This window comes from Sturnus vulgaris, chromosome 31 (genome assembly GCF_052056855.1).
Source record: "Sturnus vulgaris isolate bStuVul1 chromosome 31, bStuVul1.hap1, whole genome shotgun sequence".
Taxonomy (NCBI): Eukaryota; Metazoa; Chordata; class Aves; order Passeriformes; family Sturnidae; genus Sturnus; species Sturnus vulgaris.
In genome coordinates, this window is record NC_142273.1 from 1358388 (window position 1) to 1377527 (window position 19140).

The following is a 19140-nucleotide window of genomic DNA, read 5'->3' on the forward strand; positions in this document are numbered from 1 at the left end:
TTGGAGGAGGTGTGGGGGCAGCGAGAAGCTGATGGCAGCAGCCTGGCAGGGTCATGGCCCCTCCAGGCACCCCCGCTCCAGGATTCTGCGCCAAGACCTTGCCCAGCCTTTAGGCAGAGCTTTTCCATCACACCCCCCCCCTTCTCTGGGAGATTAAACACAGAAACAGCCTGAAACAATGTATTTATTTTGAGGCAAAGATAATTTTCTGTCTGGAACCCATCCCCCAGTGCAGGGATGCCAACAGCCCATGTCCAGGGTATTTTCCCCATATCCAGGGTATTTTCCATCCCTAGCAGACTTTAAACAAACTTTTCCAGGCTCAGCCTTGAGACCAGGTGACTGCAGTAAGCTCTTCCCCACGTCAACGTCAAGGCAGCTGGTTTCTCCCCTGCCACGACTCAACCTCTCATTCCTGGGCTGTCTCTGGTGCTGCAGATTGCTTGCTCTGGTTCTCACCCTTCTTTTTGTGCCCCGAAACGATGTCGTCAATGCGGAGGAGGAGAACTGCAGTCTGCAGAGAAACCCCACACCCAGGGCTCATCTGGAGTTCATCACAAAAGACAAAATCCAACCTGCCCAGCTTCCACACCACACAACCATCAGCCTGGGTGGAAATGGTTCAGTACAGGAGAAGGGATTGGTGCCTCAAGGCTTGTGGGAGCAGCAAGGGGCTGCTTTCCCATCACCATGGAAACAAGGACACCCATTTTTTCTTGTTGACTGACATAGAAGGGACACAGTATCCCTTCGAGGAACAGCCTTTGACCCAACACCAGCAGGGTAATGGCAGGATCTGTAAGAGGGGCAACTGAGACATGGCAGCCCAAGCCAGTCAAAGGGACAAAGCTCCGACGAGCACTAATGATTCCAGCATGTTGCACTGGACTGCTCAGGCACAACTCTGTCTGGCATTGGAAGCAGTAAAAATACTCTGCACCATTTGCAGGAAAAGATGGAATGAAATATGATGAAATTTAGCCGCAGGATCAAAAACCCTGGGAAAGCCTGAGTCTGGATTCCCTCATCTCTCATTACCCCATCTCCAGCAACAAGCTCAGACACCTGCATGCCCTGAGCTGGGTGTGTGATGCCCACCCAAACACCCGAGCATACAGTGAAGGATGTCCTCCTCTCCCAAATGATAACCCACCGACGCTCTGAAGTTTTCCCACTTCTCCTTACCTCCACGGCTGTTTTGTAGGTCTGAAGTTTGACAGCCAAGGGCTCCCAGATCCCCAGCTCCTTCATGTCAACCAGGGCTCCAGTCTCCCCATTCACCCCCCATGTCTGGCTCCCTTCCTGAGTGTGCTTGGCCTGGAAGCAGAAAGACAGGTGGGGTGAGATGGCGAATTCCCCTCTGGAGTCTCGAACTGACCACAGGCTCAGGAATATTCATAAGAATATTAATTAGAATATTCTCGATTTTGCAGTTTATACAAGAATATGTTACTGATAGCACGACAAGGGCACTGCTTTGAACAGTGACTCATCCAGGGAGCTGCGTGAACTAGGAAAGGCCTGCCTCTCTCCTGGAGCCCCTGCCACACGCCTTACCCTGAGTGAAGTCAGAACACGGATTGTACTAGCACCACAGTTCTGGATCAGCGTCCGGGGAATGACTTCCAGAGCCTGGGCCACTGCACGGTAGGGCCATTGCTCCACGCCTGTCATGCCCTTGGACTTCTCTGTCAGTGCATGGGAAACAGCCATTTCAGTGGCTCCCCCACCTGGCACCAGCTGCGGGTCCATGAGGACATTGCGGCACACCTGCATGGCATCCTGCAGGTTGCGCTCCACCTCCTGCAACAGATACAGAATCACAACATTGTTGAGGCTGGAAAGCCCTCTAACATCATCAAGTCAAAAAATTCCCCCAGCACTGCCAAGGCCACCACTAACCCAAGTCCCAAAGTGTCACATCCATACATCTGATAAATCCTTCCGGGGATAGTAACTCCACTACTGCCCTGGGTACCTTGTGCCAGTGCCTGACCACACTTTCCATGAAGAAATATCCAATCCAATCTAATATCCAATCTAAACCTCCCCTGGTGCAACTTGAGGCCACTTCCTCTTGCTCTGTCACTTTTTACTAGGGTGAAGAGCCTGACTCCCAGTGAGCTAGACCATCCTGTCAGGGAGCAGTAAGGTCCTCACTGAGCGCCCCCCAGCTCCCTCAGCTGCTTCTTGTGCTCCAGACCCTTCCTCAGCTCCACTGCCCTCCTCATTATTAACTGGAGCACCACACTAGCTGAAAGCCCAGCCTGCAGCCATGGCACAGGAGGTGAAGCAGTCCATGCACTCACTCACCGCAAGGATTTCCTTGCTGGCTCCCCGCAGGATGATGGTGCAAGCCTTAGGATCTTTGCAATCAGTGATGAAAGCAAAATACTCATCTCCTATTTTTTTCACTTCAAAGAGCCTAGCACCAGTTCCCACATCCTCCTCCCGGAGCTCATCTGTGCGACTGACGATGCGAGCTCCACAGGCCCTGGCACACCAAAGCATGACATCAGACACTCACAAATCAGAACTGAGAAAGAGTGAGATCAGAACAATTCCATGTCATACGCAGCAGGAATGGGCTCCAGACAGGAGCCAACACCTACCTGGCAATCCGGTTGTTGTCAGTTTTCCGCACCCTGCGGATGGCGGTGATGTTGGCTCTCATCAGGTAGTGCTGGGCCAGGTCTGAAACCAGGTTTGTGCAATTTCAGTAATGACTCAGCAATATCATGTTAAACTTCATCTGTTTATCAGTTATCAATCCAGCTATTTTAATTCTAGTCTTTGAAGCAAAAGGGATTACAGGAAAAAAGCACCTAAAATGTAGCTTTTTAAACCAGGCTGCAAGGGAAAATGGTAGCATAGCTCTCCAGGGGTTAAGACTCAGCTTCACTTGTTTTGGTATCTTTCCCAAACGCTGGAATAGCAAAATATTATTGTAAGGGTCTACTTTCACAAAGCAACATCAAGGATAAATTTCAATGCCTGCAGTGTACACCTCTTCACTAGAAAGCTAAAATAAAACCCAAACCAGGTTCAGCACCAGGTTTGGGAGGAGTTGTATTAGTTTGCTGTTGTGTCTTTTTTCAGTTTTGGTTGGGTTTTTTCCAGGTTCTTGAGCAGTGCACTTAACACCATTAACCTCACTACGATGAATTCAACACAGAGGATGACATGTGCTATTACCAGAAACTCCTTTTTCTGTGATGACCAGATCTGGCTTGACTCTTATCAGATCTTCACACATCTGCTGAATGTACTCTTCCTCCATCTGCAGGATACGGGCAAAGTCTTCCTCCCGAGTAATTTCAATGTCAGTCTGTACAAAAGAGGTGTAAACAGCTTAGAGTGCTCATTCCAACCTTCACAGTATTAGACACACCTCCCCTACCTTCAAGCAGATCAATTTCTCCAGTACAACCAGGGAAAGAGTCAGGGATGAAAACCACTGATCAGTTAAACTGCCACACTGTGTCAGTTGAGCATTAACCTTAGTTCAAGCTCAGAAACATTTCTTTTGCTTTTGACCAGCACTTAGATACACTAATCACTGTAGCTGATTCAATGAGTCAAAACACTGTAGCCTGACTCCTATTTTTATGGACCTCACAGCAGAATTAAGCCCCACATTCAACAGGCCTCTCAAAGGTAGAACACAGAAAACCTTTCACCACTTGCACTTTTAACAAGACATCTACATTTGTTCATTTTACTCACTCTAAATCAAGACTTGCAGATGTCTCAAACAGGACTCACTTTACCTGGCTCTCTCCTTTCTTGTACTCCAGTGAACAATCCAGAAGGACAATGCGTGGATTCTTAATAAGGCGACGCATTCTGGGATGCGTTACATCTTTGTTCACCATGATTCCACGCAAAACACACGAGTCTTCACTAAAACCACCTGGAATCTGACACAAGGCAGGGAGAAAATTAGGTGAGTCAATTTAGACTACAAAATGTGTGTATCTGAAAGTATCTCCTGAAGCTGTCTCACATACAGAAAAGGGAAAACATCTCCCAAGTAACCACGGTGCATCCAGACCACTATACAACTTTAATTTTAAACACACACTGACTTAGATTTTAAATGGGAAGCCATGAAAGAACTTAAGAAACTTTTAACATCCTATTGTCTGGCAATGTTTCATTTCCCATCTTCCAAATCCAATTGAAATTATCTTTTTGACAACTACTCTAAAAGAGCTGAAATAGCAGCCCCTGTTGGCATTGTAAATGAGCATGGCTGACACCACTGACTGAAATATTTTCAATGATTATGTCTGTGGACTGAGAGAAGAAACACAAAATTCTTCCCAATGCAGTCTGCAATAAACTAGTTCAGAACAAGAAAGAGGTACAAGGATAAGAAACAGTTCAGGACAAACTCACCTTTTCTACTTTTGCATATTTTTTAATATCTATTTCTTTTCTACCATTTTCTTCAAACTCCACAGTCTTAACAGCTTCAAGAGCGATGCTACAGGCTAAGTCAGACCAGCGGTTTATTGCCTTGGTGTTTATAGCACTCTTAATTATTTTAAGCATCATCTCTTTATTGTTCACATCCACTGGAGTGCTGAGATAAAGGAAAAAACAAAGAGCAAACTGAGTGTTAATTCCAAGCAACAACAACCTAACCCTTTTGACTCCCCCTCCAATTTTGCTAAGCTGTATTTGACTAACACGACTGCCTGAAGGAGCAGCTTGAAGCAGTACAGAAAGTCCCCATCCCTCCTCTCTAACTTCAGCCCATACTTACCCAATCTTCTTTAGAATACTGATCATGTCATCAAGAGCCTTACGATAAGCCCAGATGATCACAGTTGGGTGCATCTGCTGTTCAAGAAAGTGTTCAGCAACAGAGAGCATCTCTCCAGCTAAAAAAAAAAAATCAATCAAGATCCCCCAAGTAAGTTAGTAGGATAATTAACAGTCAAGAAAGGAGAGCATATAGCAGAAAAAAATATATTTTCTATCCATGCAGAGAGCTCTAACATCACCTATCTTTCCACTTAACAATGGTTATCATGGGGAAAGAACAACTTCCCAAAGTGTGGAGCTGATCACCTTAGGGTCTCATGAACCTAGCATGCTCTTACACAGTAAAAAAACCGCTCTCCATCTCAAGGTTAGTAAATAACTAAGATGTGTCTCATCACGAGCTCCGCTTAGAAAAAAGGGTGAACTTCAAAGTTCAAAGTGTCAGAGTCAGTCTCCTTACCAAGGATAATGACAGATGTGGTCCCATCTCCAACTTCTTCATCCTGAGTGCGGCTGATCTCTATCATTGATTTTGCAGCTGGATGCTGGACTTGAATCTATGTAGGAGCAAGGGGTACGGATTTGTCCCAGAATATTAAAGCAGAAATGTCTCATGCCACTCAATGGAACAAATATCACACCTTTAACACAATCAAAGGCATTCTGTCCAACCACAGCAAGGCTTTTTCTTCCCTTTTGAGACCAAAACCAAGCCCTTGTAATTGGCAGTATTGGGTCTCTTCACTGTTTTTCAGGCATGACAGTTTTTAGGATGTTCTTTAACAGCTCTTGCACCAGACAGAGGATAATAATTTCTAGGTCTCATCATGTGGCATTGCGAACACCACCATCTACTCAAAAGGTCTCAATGCAGTTGATAATAGCTCCAATTAGCAAAGAATTTGCATTACTCTTGTAAACATTCCATGAAAACTTCCCACTCTAGGATCAAATCTACATTTCTGTAGAGCAAGAACACTTGCTGGATATGTTTCATTTCTCCTCAGTAAGAACCTTTCTTGGTGCAGCTGCTTACCACTTGCTGGCTCTCAGGACAGGTGAGGAGTTCACACAACTCCACTGTCATCCAAGATCCAGACTGACATACTGACTTAATGTTAAGCAAGACAATCCTTTAGGAGAAACTTACTTCTCTAAGAATAGCATTGCCATCGTTGGTCATCACAATCCCACCCATGGGGTCCAAAAGCATCTGCAAGCACAAAGAGAACCAACACTTGACTGCTCTGCCCCATGTGTGCCTCACTTCTAGTCAGCTGCAGCTCAGGTGTTGCAGCACAAATTCTTACCTTCATCATTGCTCTCGGTCCTAAACATGTCCGGATAATGTCAGCAATAGTCTAGGAGGAATCAAAGAAATTAGGAATAGAGGAGGGCATCAAAAAGTCTAAAAAAATCCCCACAGTGAAATCAGCAGCTCTTGCAAAATTTAAGTGATCCAACAACTCTGCTGTGGTTGAGATGCAGCCAAGGTTAAGAATTGTATGGAAATGAGAATATGGGGATTATCAAGACACTTGAAACACACTAAATTATTATCTTAATCAGATGTCAAACCTGAGACACTTTCAGACTTCACAGAGAAAGGGAGTTTGGTTGGTTAAATCCCTCCATGGTTATTTCTAGGGTACCCATTGCATTAATAATGCAGATATTTTATTTTTATACAGAATTTTTATGTAATACTATAAAAAATCTTCTGCTAAGATAGAAAATTATCTTCTATGTTGCTTCTTCTTCTACTCTATATTCATATAGAGTAGAGAAAATATGCTTCACATCCAGTTTTCCCTCTGAAATATATAGATACACACACACAGAACAGAACAGCCTGAGAATTTGGTACCTTTGCAGCAGTGATGTTTCCAGTCTGGACTTTTCTTCCAGACTCACGTTTTGTATTCTGACCTAAAGAATACAGAAAAAATAAAATTAATCAAATACAATCAAGTACAAAACAATAAGGATGCAGTCACCTCTCAGTCACGCATTCAACATGTCACCAGTTTGAAATTCAGAGTTTACAATATAAATACTGCAGTGATGATGAGAAACACACTGACAGATTGTCAGTGAAAAACATTCCCTATTATAACAGAACTCCTCGTTAGCATCCTGAAACAAAGCTTTGCAACCCTGAAACAGGACCTATTACCCAGAAAATCAAACTGCAGTGACTCACTAGGATCTGACAGATCTCACAAAGCCAAGGAGCTGCTATTGTACAGTAGCGTTCAGTAAAAAAAAGTTACAGTGGCTTATGTACAGTAAGCAGAACTGGGTGAACATAAAGTTAATCCATCAACGTTGCTTTGGCACATGAAGATGACCCACTGCTGCCAACAAACTCAGCCCTAGCATATTTGGGCTCAGGTATACTCTTCTAGTATTAAAAGCAAGGCCTGAGCACGCCCAGATTTACTCAGGAGCAGATGCATGCGCACACGAAGGTGTAAGACAGAACAAAAGAAAGCAACAGCAAGAGCAGCACCAAGCCTCAGGCAAGCAGGCTTATAGAAAAGGGGCAATAGGCTACCACAGTCTGCCTATTGGATTAGTAGAGCACAGGATGGATGGAGGAAAGAGAATGAGATATCCGAACAAAAAAAAAAAAAAATCCCTCGGAACACTTCATTTTGATAGATGGTGACAGAATCATAGAATGGTTTGATTTGGAGGGGGCCTTAAGGATTACCTCGTTCCAAAGCCCTCTCACGGGCAGGGACACCTATCCCATCACTAAAGGCCCTTGTCCAAAGTCCCTCTCCCTCTTTCGGAGCCCCTTTTGGCACTCGAACGAATTCTGAGGTCTCCCTGGAGCCTTTACTTCTCCAGGCTCAACACCCCCAGCTCTCCCAGCCTGTCTTCAGAGCAGAAGGGCTTCAGCCCTTGGAGCATCACTGTGGACTCATTTAGACTCGCTCCAGTAGCTCCACGTCCTTAACATATTAGAGGCCCAAGAACTGGGGTTCACATGGGGTTCAAACGGGACAGTACAAAAAAACATGCTGAGAAAGATGTGAGAACAGCTGAGAGCACCGAAGGCTGCCAGAAGAAGGTCTGAGCGCAGTGGGGCTCCGAGATATCCCGCGGAGAACACGGCAGAGGCTGTGGGTACGGAGCTGTGAGGGGGAACAGAGGCTGAGGCTGTGGAGCTAAGAGGGGGAGCAGAGGCTGAGGGTATGGAGCTGAGGAGGAGAGCAGAGGCTGCGGGTAGGGAGCTGTGAGGGGGAGCTGTGGGTCGGGAGGTATGAGGGGGAGCTCGGGCCGCGCCCATCGCCAGCGGATGCCCGGCAGCACAGGGGTCCCCGGCCGGAACGGGCAGTGAAAAGCCGCCCGGCCATGAGGAGACCCAACATGGCGGCGAGTCAAGCGAGCGGCAAAGCGGGGCGGAGGTCCGAACCGTGCATACCCTCGCCCCTCGCCCGAGAATCCGGGCCGGGCCGGCGGAACTTACTAAGAACCAGGACGGGGCGTGGGCCCATCATCGCGGCGGAACCTTCTGGAGCCTCGGCACTGTCGCCTCGCAAAGCCGCGACTCCGCGCACCGCCTCCCACCGCCGCGGAGAATCGCGCGTGAGCGCCGCGCCCAATCAGAGGGAACGCCCGGCGGGTTCCGGCCGGGAAGTGACGCCGGGCGCGCGGGGCGGGAACCACAGGGGCTCCGCACGAGCGGGGTGCGCGGTGGCCGCGGGCAGGAGAGGCCGCAGGGCCCGCGGAGTGCAGGTCTCGCTGCCGCCTCCCCGTTCCTTCCGGAAGGCACCGGCTCCGAGATGTCACCCCGGCTCCGAAACGCATATCTCAGTGCCCCTGCCCCTCCACCCCCCTCGGTCAGCACGGTGGTCTCGCCCAGCCCGCGCTGCAGGCCACTGGCCACGGCCGCGCTACAGAACGCCAGGAAAAGGACGGATACTGGGGAGGTAGCGCCTGTGCGATAGGGCAGGCCGTGCCCGGCTCCTGCAGCAGCAGCTCCTGCTGCTAGAACGAACTGAGCCCGAGCCCCAGGCTCCGGTGTCCGCTCCAAGCAAGGCCCTTAGCCCTCTTCAGCCGCCAGCGGCCATTTTGTGTTCCAGGCCGTTCAGTGTCACCCGAAGAGACCGGGGGTCACATAATGGCATGAGAAAAGACCTGGTGTCATAGGACACGACCTGATCCACTGTCAGCAGAAAGCTGGACCGTGTCCAGGTGTGGGTGCATGTAGTTAAACAGAGCATACCCAATGCAGGAAGGGAGAGTTTCCCAGCCTCTGCACCTGATTCTTGAGGAATTTAACTCCGATCCTCCTCCCTGCACTCCACCCTCATTGCTTTACAAGCCCACCATGGACCTGAGTAGGCTGGTGGGCCAGAAAACAGCATCAACAGGGCAAAGTAGCAGCTCTGACATCCTCTATCAAATCAGGTCTGTGGTGTGACCAGAGCAAACTCCATCCCACAGAGAAGGCAGCACCTGGAAGGTACCCTCAGATATGACACCCTGCAGAAACCTGCAGCAGGCAAATGAGAGCTGGAGGCACCACAAGGGGCAAAGCCCCACAAACAGGCACTAACACACTGTTCCTACATATGTATTGCTGCAGCTGCAGAGGAAAGAAGAGATCTGTCTCCAAGGCAGTTTGGGACTTTTAGTTGTTCTTTTTTCTGTTTTCTTGTTTCTCCATTAGAACACAGAGGACACCTCATCGCTGCTGCTGCAGCCACCAAATCCTTTGCCCAGAGGGCTGAAAGCGCAGCATAGGCAGCACCTCTCAGGGAACGGTGCCACCCCGACCCAGCCACTGTTCTTGATGATTCAGGGTTGTCCTTTCCCAAGCTCTGGGATGCTGGTGGCATTTGACTCTGCTCAGTTCTTTTTGGTCTTGGGGGTGTCATACTTCCTCTTGCTCGAGTACCAGAGCAGCAGGGGGATCCCGATGGACGGCAGGGTCATCACACCAAATGCTGCCCAGTCCAGCTAGAGGGAGAAATTGTTAAAGTCAAAACAATCCAGGCCAGAGGAATCTTAGAGCAGTATGGTCAGAGGAGGAGAGAGGGGAGACCTCACACTGTCTGCAGCTTCCTCATGTGGGGAAGCGCAGGGGCAGGCTCTGCCCTCGGTGACCAGTGACAGGACCTGAGGGAGTGCCTGCAGTGGTGTCAGGGCAGGGTTAGGCTGGATAGTAAGGAAAGGTTCCTCTCCCAGAGGATGGTCTCCCAGCCACTGGAAAAGGCTCCCCAGGAAAGTGGTCACAGCACCGAGCTTGACAAGAGCTCAAGGAGTTGGATAGGGCCGACAGGCACCTGGTTGACACTCATGGGGTTGTCCTCTGTAAGGCCAGGACTTGGACTCCACGATCCATGCGGGTCCCTTCCAGCCTAGGAGGTTCTAAGATTCTACTCTCAGATTTTCTGGATCAAATCCCACAGTGTAGCTCCTTCACATAGGGAGCTGAGATGGAAACTCAGCTGCTTCTGTGATAGTCCTCTGGAGAACTGACAGGAATTAACTCCAGCTCCAGCTGGAACTCTCCAGGTGACTGCAGAGCAAGCCACACACACCTCGTGCAAGCAGGAAGCCACGGCACTGGGCTGCAGCTGCCGTGGTGCACTTTTCCATTTTCAATTGACAGGCACTTACAAAGTGAGGGGAGAACCTCCTGTCGAAGTCGCGCTGAGCCAGGATTCCTCCCTGCCCGGGAGCACTAGTGAAGCCAACCTGGAAAAGGCAGGGAAGACACAGGCTGTGCCACCTTTCCTCCTGGCTCCAAAACCGGGCAGGGTGACAGCACAGGGACAGGCATCATCCCTGACCACGCAGCTCCAGGAGCATCTGCAGGGCTCCCATAAATCAGCCACTTACCACAACCTGTGCACCTTCCTGGGCCAGGTAAGTGATGGTGGCAGAGGTGAAGTTGAAGTAGCCAGCTTTGAGAGGCCGTAGAACCACGGTGTGGGACACGTTGCTCGCTCTGGGAGCCGGACATTAAGGAAAATGGTTTTATTTCATCACAGGAAGAAAAGTGAGGAGATGGGAAAGAGCAGCCTGGAGCCAGGTGCAAAAGTCAGTGCTGCTGACAAATCTGAATGCTCGTGGTCACAGCCAGCAAGACCCACCTGAGGCTGACCCAGCTGCTCCTCCACAGGCAGAGCAACAGCCCCAGGACCTGGTCCTGTCTGCAAGTAACTTTAATTTTACACTGCACCATCCAGAAGAGCAGGGGTTTGGATTTGACACCCTGGCCAGGCTCTGGAAGGAATTTCAGAGACAGCAGATAAACATATGACGAAGCTGCAGGATGCTCAGGGGCAAGAAAAAGAGTTGGGAGAAATTTCAAAACATTAAAAGATACGGAGCAATCCTGTCCCACTTGACATTGAGCATGCCAGAGACGATGCCAAAATCTTCTGGGGGGAAGGAATCATCCGACAGCTCCACATCTAGGGCAGCGCTAAACACAACAAAGAGAGGGGTGAGATGGAAATCTTATGATTTGCCATCTGCTCATAGGCTCTGCAGCAAAGTGCACTGACAGTTCCATCCTGACCAAATGGAAAAACTGGTTTTTGAAAGATGAAATTTCACCAGTAGAAGATGGGGAGGAGACCTGTGGCGTCCTACAGGGAGACTGCACAGAGAGGAAGGCAAAACTGAGAGAAACAACTGCAAGGACAGGAAAACCACCGCTTTTTCCACAACAGGATTTGGCAGCTTGCTGAACTTCTGATACCATCCCATGGATACAAATGTTGGCCTAAATAATAACTTAATTCCACATATAAAATCACAGTATCTCATTAATGTTGCATGAATCCAACATTACAGCACCTTATATTCTTCTCTTAGCAATACCATACTCAGCATGCATTATTCTGCCTTTAAAAAAAAAATCTAAAGAACAAAACTGCAAAGCTTTTTAATAGTGTCCTGCATTTTGTCCAATCAGCTTTTCATTCTGCAACTGAAGCTTTTTACCAGCATCGTGGAAGTTCTGTTTTATCTTTGCCAGGTCCTGATAGCAAAAAGGAATTTTCATTAAAAAGAATAAACATGAAAAAGAGCTCACAAAGCCAAGGGAGCTGCATGCGTGGGGAGCAGAGTGTCACCAGGACACCACAGGAATTATACCATGCTGGACTGCCAGCTTGAGCAGCCACAAAATGAAAGCAGGGACAACGGAGGAGGAAGGAAAAGGCAAATTTCAGGGTCAATCCTTCAGGCACTGCTGGAAAGCTCAGAGTTAGAGGGAGCAAAAGCAACAGCACATCACGGAGCTCAGAAATCACCTTGTAGCCTGCAGCCACACAGAGAACATTTTGCTCATGGTCAGTACTGATGCCTGGACAGGGCTTACCTGGAGCCAACGTTGTAGATGTTGTACTGCAAAGTCAAGTCCTTGCCCTCCACTGCATATCTGTTTAACAGGGATTTGGAGGCCAGGAGCCTGGCACCATCCTCACAGTGAGCCACAGACACCAGGGCAAACACAGCCAGAAGCACGAGCTTCATCTAGAAACACAAGGAAATGGAATGGCACTGATCATTTGAAATCTATGAACACTTGCCTGGGGGGATGTAAGAACTGGCACAGCAGTGTCCCAGATCTGCAGCCGATGGTCTTCTCCCCTTTCAAAGCCCTGGCCGATATCACTCCCGTTTACAGAATCATGGAATATGCTGAGGTGAAAGGGACCCACAAGGATCATCGAGTCCAACCCCTGGCCCTGCACATCTCAGGAATGGGCAAAGCTTTCCGATCACTAAACCTCTTCTAGTAACTTCCAGACCAAAAGCTTTTGCAATTAACAATTTCATCAGTTTTAGCAACTAACAGTTAATTTTCCTTGCAAAACCTGGCAACTTTCCAGCACTGTCTTACACACCAGAGTTAGTTCTTTTCAGAAAGCACCAGCTCCTCACTTCCGACATTTATTCTTTCCTATTTCCGGCCACTGAGGAACCACCAACTCCCTCCAGTGGCTTTTATGATCCCCTGCACAAATCCCTGCTTCAGGCCACGTGGCCTGACTTACCCAAACACAGTGCCTGCCTCTGAAGCCACCCTGTTGAGAGGGCAAGGAAACAGGAACACTACAGATGTAACCACTGAGGACACTTGATGGGATTTTTAAATGCAAAATCTGCTTCAATATCAGGGCCTCTGCCCTCCACAGTCACAGGGTGGTTGGGGTTGGACAGGACTGTAAAGACCATCCGATTGCACCCCCCTGTCATGGGCAGGGACACCTTCCACTAGACCAGGTCGCTCCAAGCCCCATCCAAACTAGCCTTTGACACTTCTAGAGATGGGGCAGCCACAACTTCTCTGGGCAACCTGTGCCAACGACTCACCTCCCTCACAAGGAACAATTTCTTCCCAATATCCCATCTAACTCTGCGCTCTGGCAGTGGGAAGCCTTGTTCTGTCACTCCAGGTCCTCATCCAAAGTCCCTCACCAGCTCTCTTGGAGCTCTTTTAAGCAGTGGAAGGAGCTCTGAGGTCTCCCTGGAGCCTTCTCTGAGCTGAGCACTCTAAGCTCTCCCAGCCTGTCTCCAGAGCAGAGGATCTAGATCATCTAGAGCAGTCCCTGGATCATCTCTATGGCCTCCTCTGGACTCACTCCAGCAGCTCCACGTCCTTCCTGTGCTAGGGGCCCAGAGCTGGAGGCAGCTCTGCAGGGCAGGGTGTCAGGAGTGCTCTGCTGAGGGGCAGAATCTCCTCCTTCACATGCTGCCCAAGCTGTTGGGGATGTGCCCAGGACAGTGTTGGCTTTCTGAGCCCCTTGTGCACGTTAACTCAGCCACGGCATGCTGAGCTTCTTGTCAACCCATGCCCCCAAAATTCTTCTCAGGGCTGCTCTCCATCCATTCACCTCCAGTCTGGTTGTGTTTCGGTGCAGGTGCAGCACCTGCCTTTGGCCTCGCTGAAGCTCGTGGGCCTGGCACGGACTCGCCTGCCCAGCCCGACCCAATGCGGCTGCCAGAAGCCCCTTCCTTCCCCCCTGTCCTGCCCTACTGCAGCCGCACACCAGCGCATGCAGCCCAGGCTGCTCCAGCCCACTCACGAAGCCCACGGGCCCAGAGGGGTTCAGGGACACCTCTCAAGAGGGAACCGCCCGGTTTCACCCACCGCTGCCCGCGGAAGACCCCGACTCTGACGCTCCAGCTCCAGAAACCGGCCGCTCCTTCCCGGCCCCTCAGAGCCCACGACCGATCCTCTCCTACAGACCCTTCCCAGCGCTCTCCACTCCGTCCAGAGGCCCGAGGACACAGCTTCGAGATGCTCCGGGCCTCCCGCCCCTCACCGTCTCTCCCGCCGCCAACGCCGCAACGACGAGTCAGCGCAGCCGCGGCGGAAATGTCGCACTTGAACCACGCCTCAGTGTGGCCCTTTGCCCCCTGGGAAATGGAGTCCAGAGCCGTGCCCACGCAGGGACTCCGCGCCTGCGCAGGGCGCGCTTCCTGCGCTGCCCCATCGCCCGCTGGTGGCAGAGTGAGGGGAAAGGAGGCGGCGGGAGCGGCAGGGGCGCGTTCTGCTGGGCCTGGGCTCTAATGGGGCTCTGGCGAAGAGCAGCGGCTATGTCTCGGCGCAAGTTGCTCTGCCCTCGCCAGCACCCTGCGCAGGTCTGTGGTGGATGTGTAAAGCGGTGAGGGAGGAGTGAAGGAGAAGGAGCACGGCTAAATTCCTCAAGAATCACAGAAGCCCAGAATGTCCCTTGCTGCTTGACTCATTCACCCTAGAGAGGCTGCGGCCTTCTGCTGCCCGCGGAACAGGCCGTGTTCCGACCTAGCTAGTGCAAAGCCAGGAGCATAACAAAACTCTTGGCGTTTCCAGCACTGCAGGAAGCCCCCAGAGCTCCCCTGTGCCCATGTCTCTCACGCAGATGCTTCTGGTGGGAGAAAGGCCTCCGGACCCTCATCTGTACAAATACTGCTCCTCACACACACCTGTTCCTTTCGTTGCAGGTCCCCACTCCTGGCCTGTGCCAACACCTCTTCCTACCACGGCTTTCTGCTTTCCCTGCTCCCTCAAGCAGAAGTTCTCCAAGCTGCAGAGAATGAAAAGCAAGACACTTAACTATTCTCTCTCCCACCCCACCTCTCTGCCTGGTTTTTCTGCAGCCAGGGCAGGCTGTTCGCAGTCTTGAAACACTGATAAAAAACCTGTCCTAGCTCTTAGAACCTCAGACCTTTTTCTGTGAAGCAAGAGCATTTTTGGGAAATATTTAATTCCTCCCCTGTAAGCACCTATGTTGGTGTGATGGCTTTCAGGCCAGAAGAGGAGATCACACAACTCCATTGCCACCCACATAACTGTATTCTGGAAGATTCTGACTTGGGTTAAGGAGGGTTGAAGCCACACACTTTTAGAAGGGGTTCCAGGAAGGTGATGTGGTTGTTGGCTGGGTCAGTGTCTAAGAGCAGAGAAATGTGTGGCATCTGTGTTAAGTATTTACCTTTGGCTTTGTGGGTGCTGTGTGGGCAGCATTTTCAATTGGATGAGTATTTGAGCTGAGTTGGGCCATAGCAAGGAGGAGCTCAGAGCTGGTGATTTCTCACAGGTGCAGTGGTAGTTTTCTGTCTTTTGGTAACTTTGGTACCACGAGCCATGACGGCTGCAGCGTCCTGTCAGAACAGGAGAGCAGAAGGCTGTGGAGCTTTTGAGGGCAGGGTTGTTGTGGAAGACCTCTGCGGTGTCCAGTGTGATTCTGACTAGGGAGTTTTCTTGCACATGATGGAGAGTGACCTGCCAGCTGCAGGAATGGTGCAGTTAGCTGATGGGGCTTCTGCTGAGGATGACCCCTCTGCCCTCTGAAAGCTCCATTGAGGGGCCAAAGACCTCTGGCCTCCAGTGTGTAGTTTTAACTTTGGTTGGAAAGAGATCCCAGCGTAGCACATCTTCCAAAAAATTGCTGGCATTGCATCTGCATTAATTGTCTCACGTCCAATGGTGTGTGTCCCAGCAGCATCTCCTTTGGGCAGTGCAGCTGGCCAGATATCCCTCCTAACTCTGTAACACAAAAACTCCTAGTCAGGGTAAAACCATGTATTTTGGGGATGGAAAAATTTATTGGTACCAGTTTACAGCTGTGTAAGTTCAGTTAATGCAAAAGAAAAATCAAAGATTTCTGTCATAGAAGTATTTTACTGGATGTGTATAACCACACACGCCCCTCTTCAGGAAAAAGTGAATTACTAAGATTTGTTCTTTATTTTATTCTTCAAAGTTTTACACTTCAGTTCCAGTTTTATTGGCCAAGCAAGTATGGTCTGCAGCAGCAGTGCAATAACTCAAGCTGTTGAGGGAATGATACCTCCCCTTCTTTTGCAGGGGGGAATTTGTCCATTTTGAATGGCATTGTTGAAAAGAATGATCTTCTGGTCAGAGCTCTTTCCCTTGTTTTGTGCCTCTTTGTGAGGTTGAGGTGAGATCATGTCTATTGGGACATCCAATGTCACGGTGAGGAGTGGGCAATGGTGCAGCAGAAGAGCAGGTGTGAGGAGGATGAGAGGGTCACAGGGGATTTCCAAAAGGTGTCTGTGTTGGTTTCAACAACCAACGAGGAGCTAAACTCCAAACAAGCCACTGTCTTTCCCCTCCTGCCGTCAAGGGAGGGACAATAAATCAGAGATGATGACTTAAAAATAACAATTTCTTAAAAAATAAATCACAAAGCAATGGAATGAGACATACAGGATGGAAAGAAAATGATACAAAATAAAGGAAAATATTTTAATCAGCAAATAGCAAGGTGTTAAATAGCCCCCTTGTAATAAAGATAAAATGGCTGCTGCTTCCTTTAGCAGCTCATGTGGGCCAGGAGGACAAAGACACGATGTTGGTGAGGTTCTCTTGGCTCAACTCTTCCCTCCTGGAAGTAAAAAACGCCGGGATGTCAGGAGCTTATGGAGTAATTCTGCTGGCAGATGGGGGCGTGCTGGCATTGCCTAGTGAGCTCCAGACCTCCACTGTCAGTTCCCTGCTCCCTCCCACTGACAGCAGCAGTGTCTCTATAGGTCCGTTTTGGCACTTCACTGCCTCTTTTCGCATCAGCTGGGCTCTCCCTTGGCTTGGATGGACTCAGCTGGTCTCGACTCTGCTGCTTTTGGTCTCTTCTGCACCCGGGGGAGGAAGGAACGCCCAGTGAGGGAAGCCAGGCACTGAAAACTGCACCCCTGGCTCCACAGGAAGATCTTTCTGTCCTTACTCCTCTTGTCTGGGAGTAATTCTTTGACATAATGAATTTTGGAGGCTGAATCAAAATTTCAGGGGTGGTTACCTCACAGAGGATGAATCTGGCTTTTGTCTGGGAGCAATCCTTGAATATATAGAATTTTGGAGGTGGAATCCAGTTTTGGCGATGGGCTCCTGAATGATAATGACACCATAGAAAAGCTTCCTGTGATGAGTGGAAGCTTCAGGCAAGCCCTGCCTTAGCCTCAGATTTTGGTAACAGTTTAAATTTAAGAGATCACTCTGGACTGCAAGTTCTAATGATTGCAGATCAGATCTATTTATAAAAATTAGTTATTTATTAAACAGACCAGAGACGACAAATGAAAGATCCTAATCAGAGTTACTTACTACACGATAGAAAACTAAAGACCTACTAGTAGACTATAGCATAACATAAAACAGTGCACTGTATCAAGGTAATGATATTAAAGCCAGCTAAAGAAATAGTATTGATTAGGAGGCAAATGTAACTTAGCACCAAAATGTACAATAATGCACACAGATTCCTTCACTTAACCCCTGGGGAGTAACTGTGAAGCAGGTGTCCCTACTCACAAGAGAAACTCCCCACATTTCCATGGAAATGTACAGAAAGTTTCTGCCTCGTGAAAGTTTGATGTGGCTTTTAGAATTTGTAAATTGAGGTATCTGTCAGTTAAAAATCTGTCTTACATTGCCACTTCTCACTTCAACACTAAGATGTTTATTGGCAGTTGGGAGATGCCAGACCAGTGTTAAACCCATGGTACCAGAATAACTCCCTACAAGACAGCTTGTCCTGTTTGAATTACCTGACTGGTTACTGACAAACTATTGATAAGCCCTTGTGGGAGGGTGAGATGCTCTGCTATGGAAGGAAATCACATAGGCCCAAAGTTTCAGGTATAGATGAGAAGCTGCCCAGGGGAGGCCAAGGCCACCAGACCATCTGTCCTGGCAGCTTTCATCTGGGAGCAACCCTTAGATGTATTGCATTTTGGAGGTGGAATCCAAATTTTGGCCATGAGCTCCTGGAAACAGGAATGACAGTTCTTTTCCATAGGAAGTAAAGCACATAGCCCCAGTGTTTCAGGTGCAGATGAGAGGAAGCCCAGAAGAGATCAATGCCAGGCAGACCAGTCTGTCCTGGCAGCTTTTGTCTGGAAGCAATCCTTGGACATACTTCTTGCTTTGCCTTGTAAACCCAACCCCTTACTTGCCTTGCACTACCTTGCATACCCATCCTTCACCTGTCAGCTGCTTTCATTCCTGGCCTTCTCTTGCAAGGCTTACCCCTCCTTTGATTTGCCTTCCCATGCCTACCTCAACCTTGCATTTCTCTATGGACCCCTCTGTGTTCTTTTCTTGCCCTTCCTCCACTCCATTGCCTTGCACTGCCTTGCTCACCCATCTCCCAAGCTTGACAAGAAAAGGGTTCTTCCAGGTTTTACTCTTGTTCCTGTTTCACACTGGTTGTTTTTTTTGGGGGGGGAACAGGGAGTTCTGTAAACCTGGAAGGTCTTTAGCTGTGTTGTTTTTCCTTTCTTCCTTCTCTCCACTACATTGCCAGGAGTGGACTTCTCCTCCATTCTTGCCTTTGTCCCCTGGGCTACATGGTCTTCTACTGAGATAAAGGTATTATTTTTCCCATACTGGGGGAGGGGGCTTCCCTGTCCCATTGTCTTTGCCCTTGTCGGGTTCTGCAGCCCCATCTTGATGGAGGGGCTTCTCTGATATTTTGTTTTCCTTATTTCTGGGGTACTACTTCAGTCTTAGCTTTAGAGCCTTTGTATTTTTGGTTACTGCTGTTTCCTTATTAATTGATGTTTTGTTTTTTTAGTAAGCTGCTATTTTTTCACTTTTATCTTCTCACATTTGTCTCTCCTCCTGTTGAAAGGGGAGTGCTTAAAACTAAAAGAGAGGTAGCTTGTTCCCCAGGCTCCACCCTGTAAATAGTCTTAAACTGAGACAAATTTGGCACATAACTAAAGGGGCTTGAAAGAGAAAATGACAAAATAACAATATTGTCTGAAACATTTATATGTTGGGTACAGAACTCCCTGGTCAGATGCTTCTGGGTCTAGTCATGTGGGTGTGGCACCTTTGTGCCCCTATATGTGGAGCCATTTGCCCATCATGATGGATGTCCTTTT

The 19140-nt window shown here is 49.0% G+C and overlaps 2 protein-coding genes across 4 annotated transcripts; both read right to left on the reverse strand.

Annotated features, from left to right (window-relative positions):
- Nucleotides 1-166: 166 nt before the first annotated feature.
- On the reverse strand, nucleotides 167-8423 carry CCT3 (chaperonin containing TCP1 subunit 3). The gene is made up of 14 exons (XM_014892828.2): nucleotides 8252-8423; nucleotides 6641-6702; nucleotides 6084-6134; nucleotides 5924-5986; nucleotides 5234-5330; nucleotides 4772-4889; nucleotides 4402-4588; nucleotides 3771-3920; nucleotides 3196-3328; nucleotides 2613-2694; nucleotides 2314-2494; nucleotides 1558-1803; nucleotides 1186-1317; nucleotides 167-514 (listed from the first exon to the last, which is right to left on the reverse strand). Exons 1-14 carry the CDS (start codon nucleotides 8280-8282, stop codon nucleotides 410-412), a joined length of 1638 nt encoding a protein of 545 aa, XP_014748314.1. The 5' UTR covers nucleotides 8283-8423; the 3' UTR covers nucleotides 167-409.
- A 985-nt stretch (nucleotides 8424-9408) lies between these two features.
- Nucleotides 9409-14135, reverse strand: SSR2 (signal sequence receptor subunit 2). 3 transcript variants are annotated; one of them, XM_088181088.1, is made up of 6 exons: nucleotides 14000-14135; nucleotides 12125-12279; nucleotides 11123-11221; nucleotides 10633-10741; nucleotides 10411-10488; nucleotides 9409-9747 (listed from the first exon to the last, which is right to left on the reverse strand). In XM_088181088.1, exons 2-6 carry the CDS (start codon nucleotides 12277-12279, stop codon nucleotides 9637-9639), a joined length of 552 nt encoding a protein of 183 aa, XP_088037214.1. In that variant the 5' UTR covers nucleotides 14000-14135; the 3' UTR covers nucleotides 9409-9636. The 3 variants fall into 3 exon arrangements, with proteins under 3 accessions (XP_088037214.1, XP_014748312.1, XP_014748311.1); XM_014892826.2 differs by having other exon boundaries at nucleotides 13901-14133; XM_014892825.2 differs by having other exon boundaries at nucleotides 14076-14125.
- Between the last annotated feature and the right edge of the window lie 5005 nt (nucleotides 14136-19140).